This window comes from Periophthalmus magnuspinnatus, chromosome 10 (assembly GCF_009829125.3).
Source record: "Periophthalmus magnuspinnatus isolate fPerMag1 chromosome 10, fPerMag1.2.pri, whole genome shotgun sequence".
NCBI classification, from domain to species: Eukaryota; Metazoa; Chordata; class Actinopteri; order Gobiiformes; family Gobiidae; genus Periophthalmus; species Periophthalmus magnuspinnatus.
The window spans coordinates 7,868,420-7,874,804 of record NC_047135.1 but is presented as its reverse complement, the minus strand read 5'-3'; the positions used below and the strand labels follow the sequence as shown (position 1 = coordinate 7,874,804).

At 39.2% G+C, this 6,385-nt stretch overlaps 1 protein-coding gene across 1 annotated transcript; it reads right to left on the bottom strand.

The window, feature by feature from the left end:
* Window positions 1–4,494: 4,494 nt before the first annotated feature.
* Window positions 4,495–5,637, bottom strand: LOC129456630 (E3 ubiquitin-protein ligase TRIM35-like). Its single transcript, XM_055225059.1, has one exon. It carries the CDS (start codon window positions 5,635–5,637, stop codon window positions 4,495–4,497), a length of 1,143 nt encoding a protein of 380 aa, XP_055081034.1.
* Window positions 5,638–6,385: the final 748 nt, after the last annotated feature.

Genomic DNA, 6,385 nt, shown 5'->3' with positions numbered 1-6,385 from the left:
TCACATACTCAACAGACAGTAATTACAGATAGGCTGCTAGCCACTGCGTTCTGATCATCGTCCCTGTCAAGCCTCTGACCTTAAAATGTTCCTTTTAACTAGCTCTACATGATTTTCCTCTCTAGTTTGTCCGTAAATCAAGATATGGACATTAATGAGCTTTTATGGGTTATTTCATTCCTGTTTTAATGTCTGCAATTAAAATGTTTTATTGCATTTAAAATACTTTGGTGTTTGGGGTTATCACCTGCTTCAAAAAAAGGTTTCAGACCCTCCACCTACAAAGTCAATGTCCATTTAATGAACTTAGTTGTGGACCTGAGTGAAAAGCTATAATTTTAGTCACTTTGCAAAATGTCCCAGGATGCAGTAAATGTAACCTGCTCATTTCTGGTGGAGGACTCCTAGACCCCCTCCACCTCCCACCCCCCGTTCTTGTTGTACATCCCGCAATACAGCCATGTTTATAGTATATTCCTGCCTTGCTTTACCAGTTTCCAAAAATGTCTACTCCACTATCCTTTTAAATACATTTCTAGCATCACCTCATACAAAAATCCTCTGAAATCCATCTGATAACTGGAAGCAAATTTTTTTTTTTTTCTTCCTTTGCGTCTCCACATTTTTCAAAGCATCTGTCAGAATGTGTGAAAGCGTCCTTAGAAGTCTGCACTTGAATAATTTCTCAGGCCAGGCTCTCATGTCATTACAGCTGCTGGAGCCACAGAGGAGAAGAATCGACAATGAAAAGACAGCAGTGAAGACTCAAAGGTTAGACCTCCATTTTCATTTTTTTCCTCCAACTTCAACTCCCTAAAAAGAGCTATAGGGCTAATCTACACAGGTGAAGGGGGAGTTATGACTTACAGTTGAAACCAGACGTTATGCTATATAAAAAGACACATATGCCTTTTTTCTCACTGTTTGACATAAAATCACACTATTGCAAACTTATTAGGATTACTAAAATAATTTCTATTTGCTTAACGCCAGAATAACGAAAGACAATTTTTCATTACCTTCTTCAAAATCAACCATTTTCAATATCTTTCCACAAGCTTCTCACAATAGTTGGCAGGAATTTTGGCCAATTTTGGCACAGTTCTCTTCCTAATATCTTGGCTGTTTTGTTTTTTTTTATCGTCCCATGATGTTACACAAAGAAGCAGTGTGTTTCAGGTGTGCCTTCAAATACATCCACAGGTGTGTCTCTAATTCACTCAAGTGTTATCATTAAACCAGAACCTTCCAAAGACATGACATCATCCCAAATAGTCTAAAGGCATAGAAAAATTTCCCTAAAAAAAACTCATTACTCTGGCATTTAGCAAATATAAATAATTTTGGTAATCCTAATTGACCTAAAACAGTAAAGGCTTAGTCTGATTTCATCTTATACAGTGAGAAAAAAAAAAGCATTTGCATCTTTTTATATAATGTATGTAAACGTCTGGTTTCAACTTTTCTGGGAAATTTCCACAGTGTAACATTAAACTTATCTATTTTGCATGTATAAAATGGGAAAACAAAATATGTCCACTGCAAGCTGTCTGCATCTTAAAGCATTTTATCGTCTTAGGAAGTGTGTGGTTAGCATGCCAGTTGTTGTTAGCTTAACCGTCATGGCAAAACTCTGCTCTGGCCACTGGAAGTTGTGAAAAGTACTTATAAACTCATTGTGGAATAATTTGGATGCTTAGAATGTTTAGATTGTTTAAAATGAACTGTTTTCACTTTTAATTCAATACAAATCTAGTTCATTGCCTTTAAAATCGTATTCATTGTGTGTGTGTGTATAGGCATGTTTCTAGTATTTTTGTCAGCGTTGGCGTTGTGGCTAATCTGATGTTTCATACTATGTGAAGTACTCTACTTGGTTGACTTCACTTCCATGGATCACTGCATTCTGGCATCCATTTGCCGTCTACTTTACCTTATTTTTCTAACCATCCAAGCTTTCATTTCTAAATTTGTCCAACACTATTCTCAATATTTATGTCCTGTTTTCCTAATCTGACATAATCTTCTATTTAAAATCACGTATGGCAAATGGAACAAGTTGCTTTTACTTCTAGTTGGTTGACTGTAGCTTCATGGCTCATTGCAGGTCGTGTTTTGGTCGGGACAAACTTAAATCTGATGTTTTTACAGTTGTTTAAACATTTCTTAGAGGCAAAGTTAGTCCAGAGTGCAGAAATAATCCCTTTTAATGAAGTAGGGCTCAGTGGGAAATGCCAAAAACGTAAACAAGTAAAGTGAACTCGAGTAAAGTAATGTTAAAACCAAGCAGATTTAAAGTGCAACTAAACACTACATCAACTTGTTTATGGAGTTTTAATAGTATTGTATATTGTTCCTTGTGCCTTTTTTGTCATTTTAGTGCAAAGTAGGTATATTAGCAGCTTTGTGTTAAAAAATAATCTATAAAAATGAAATGTCAAGTACTATGTGACATCACACCGGACTGCCCTACAGCAATGTGTTCCTGATTACGAACACCTGGCTGAAGGGGCGGAGTTTGAAGTGTAGATACCAGTTAGACCAATCACCAGTTTAGCAGCTCTATTTGAAATGTGGTTGTGGGTGGAGTTCAGGTGTTTAGTTACACTTTGACTTTTAGTTATACAAATTACTTAATAGGTACTTTGCAAAGCTCTCAAATATAAATACTTCTCTGACCTCCACGGTAATTAAGGAGTGAATCAGATTTGAAAAGTGTAAATAAACAAGATGCAACTATGTGCTACTAAATATAATGGAATATGATGGCAACCTATCATGCATTTAAAGGTGCAATATGTAACTTTGCTGGTGGAGGGTAAACCACTTGCTAGTCTCCATGAGGATGTTATTGCTTTTTCTAAAATGTTCCACAGTATGACATTAAACGTATCTATCTCCATGAAAACAGGCATTTGATGTCATCAGACCAAATTAAAGGTCAGATCTGTGGAGAGGCGACCCCACCCACAGTCAAACTGCATGTTTTTTTTATGGTATTTTTGAGTAGCAGGAGTGGCTAAATATAGTAGCATGGTAATTATTTGAGCTGACCATACAATTCCATAAAAGAATAAAACAATAAGAATGAAGACACAATGTTTGACACCAAGTACATTTTAATTTGACAAATTTGATACACATACTGTTCCAGTTTACTGCATTATGATGAAATCAGTACAGTGAGCACATATTAAAACCCAGAGATACATAAACATCTATATACTGTACACAACTACAAAACTATAACCAAGGTTCCAGTGTGTTGTTAACACCTTGATGTATTTCATGGCTTCTACATCATTCTTCTGCAGATGGCGCTATTCCCCTACTAATGCAGGTAAATTTGTTTAAATCAGCCACAAAACATGTCACCGTAAGATCATGTGACTCTTCTGAAGAAGGATGCAGAAGGCATCCAAAATATGTCAAGGTGTGAACAATGCACTGGTCTGTGAAAAAGAGCCTTTATTTGAGAATGATATAGGAGGACCAAAATTAACCTCTTTGAAACAAAACAATAACATTTGAATGAAACAAAAAGTAAATTCTATGCAATAAAATATGCTATTATTGTCTTCTATTACATGCATGTACAAATTATTGATTTCTCATTGATGTTCAAGCAATTACTACTTTAGGAATCAAAAATAAACAGAACACATTAACCCCACAGTCAGTCCCGTGTGAATGTCAAGACAGTTCACATTGTTTACACATATTTAGTAAAAGTTAATATACATATTAAGGTGCATTTACATGTTATTTGGTCCTAAATTGAGCCCATATTAGTCCTGATGTGGACTTGGATTGGTCCTGTTCTAGTCATTGTTTAGTTTTGGTCTAGTCGAGGTTTAGTTCAGGGTTTAGTCTGAGTTTACTGAGATGTGGTAAATGTGGGAACACACCCTTGAAGAAAGATCAAAAGAAGTTAATATAAAATATAACAAGTAAACTACCGGTACACAACAGCTCAAGGAAAACAGAATTTTAATTTTACATACCTATAAAACAGATAATAGTAGCGTGATGTTAAGCATTCTTTACTGTTACTTGTTGTTCTGGTCCTCAGTGTCTGGGAGGAAACAAATCCTTCCTATTTTTTGTATCTGTGGGGCATCCTAAACGTCGGCAACTTGATGGGTTTAATCAGCTCTGGCATCAGCAAGTCTGTGGACTGGCCTGGGACACTTCCTGAGACTCAGATCTCCTGGGTCTTAGCTCCAAGTGCAGGCTCCACAGACACATAAGGGTCACACAACAGAGTCTCTGTGAACACTGCATTGTGCTTCAACAGGAAGATCATCAGCTCAGCATCGTAGAATCACAGCTCTCCCTTCTCATAGTCCAGTGTCACTTGGATTTTCTTTGGAGCAGGATTCACTGGGAATAGGACATCATTACTACTGGAATATGCCCCATCTCCATGCCACAAACACCAGACTCCATAATTGGCACCAGTATAAATCTGTCCTCTTTGTTCAATAGACCAATTTACCACATAAAAGCTGTTGACTGCACAGGTGGAAATGGGTGCAGTCCATAGCTTAAGCCACCAAACCCCAGTTCATTGCTGAAGCCTTCAGAGCCCAGGACTATGTGCTCGTTGGTGAATGGGACCACAGGCTGTATCATCGGGGGCCCGTGTCTCATCCCACATAGGTCCTGGGACAGGTGCATGTTGCTTTCTGCAGTGTTGGGGTCCAGGATCACATGGCTGTTGGACACCACACTCTTCATCTTCATCCATACTCTGTAGTCCAGGTTCCTCAGGATTCTGGCCTGGTTCAGGTAAAGTCCCTCTTTTGGCTGTGGGTGGAGCAGTGGAGTGAGGGGGGTGCAGCTTTGTGTGGGAGCTGAGAGGAGAGATTGAGTGACGATGCTGTTCTGCAGATCTTGGATGCTGTTGGTCAGTGTTGTGATCTCCTTCCTCACCTTCTGCAGCTCCAGACCCAGGCTCAGAGTCTGTCTCTTCTTCTCAGCGTTCAGAGCTTCTAAAGCCCTGTCCTCCTCCTCCTTCAGGATCTGCCGAAACTGAGAGAATACATGTGTGATCTGCCTCATGCACTCCACTGTCTGCTCCTCATGATGGCGCTCCACCTGCTCGTAGGTCTTCTCCAGTTCTTCATAGCTCTGTTTCTGGTACTTCAGAGCCTGTATCTGGGTCTGCACCTGCTCTTTTAGCCTCTTCTTTGCTTCGTCCTCACTCACCACCATGTGCTGTGAGTGCAGAAAGAATTCACACACGGGACAGAATGCTCGAGCCTCCACCAAACAGAACAGAGGAGGGACGCCGGGGTGAGAGGAGCAGACCTGGGCCTGTTTGACCTTTGGCTCTTTGACCTTTTCCTCTTTGACCTTTGCTTCTTTGACTTTTGCCTCTTTGACATTTGACTCTTTGACCTTCATCTGCTCACTGAACGACAGGGACAGCTCACGGAGGGCAAAGTTCACCTCTACTGTCTCTCGGGACGACCTACGGCGACACATGGGGCAAGTCTTGTTTGGCCTTGTGTTCCAGGTTTTGTTGAGACAGGTCTGGCAGAAGCTGTGATGGCAGCTCAGACTCACCGGCTCCTTCAGAGGCTCCAGGCAGATGGGACAAGTCAAGAAGTTCTCAAACAGGGCTTCAGCCATTTTAAACTCCTTTAAAGTCCTAGTTTAGTCCTGGTATCTGGCTCTGTGGGGAGCGCAGGAGTGCAGTGTCTAGTGTGAATAAATACTTTCTGTTTCTCTGTGTTATATATCAATATCACAGGTCTGGAGGCGTGGCTACCGGAAACCAGCAACCAGAAAAGTTGGTAAAAAAGCCAAAAAAAACATTATTATTTAAAGAGCCCATGCCTTATTTTTAATGTGTGTGAGTTACATTAGTTACATAGAATATTAGTTTAGGGCTAATGGTGCAATGACTGAATGCATGGAACCAGCAGCTCCAACTATTTGCAAAGTTGATAAAAAGTTTTCAAAATTACTAGTATTAGTACTAGTAGTAATTATTAGTAATTATTTTGTACTCTGTTGCTTCAAACCTGGAGAACTGGTTCTTTCAGTTTTTGATGTGATGTTCCTGGAAGTCAGGTGGTTTAGCTGATTGTCACTGACTATTATTATTATTATACTATTATTTTTTCTAGATTATTGTTTCACTCACATTTGTTATCTATTTTATAATGTTTCCTACTCACAAACATACAAAGAGGCGTGTCTTTGTTTTATTCACAAATCTTAAACACAGACATTGTGCATATTTATCCAGTGTTCTTTTCTCAAACTGAAAACACTCTGTTCCACCTTGTGATGTCATTAAGTAATAATACAGGTGATGTTTCACCGTGTTTTTAAAATCCATACACCCTCAGCAGAATCATCTTCATCATTTCAG

Excerpts from the sequence above, each read along its gene's own strand:
- LOC129456630 (XM_055225059.1), bottom strand. The coding sequence starts at position 5,637 with ATGGCTGAAGCCCTGTTTGAGAACTTCTTGACTTGTCCCATCTGCCTG.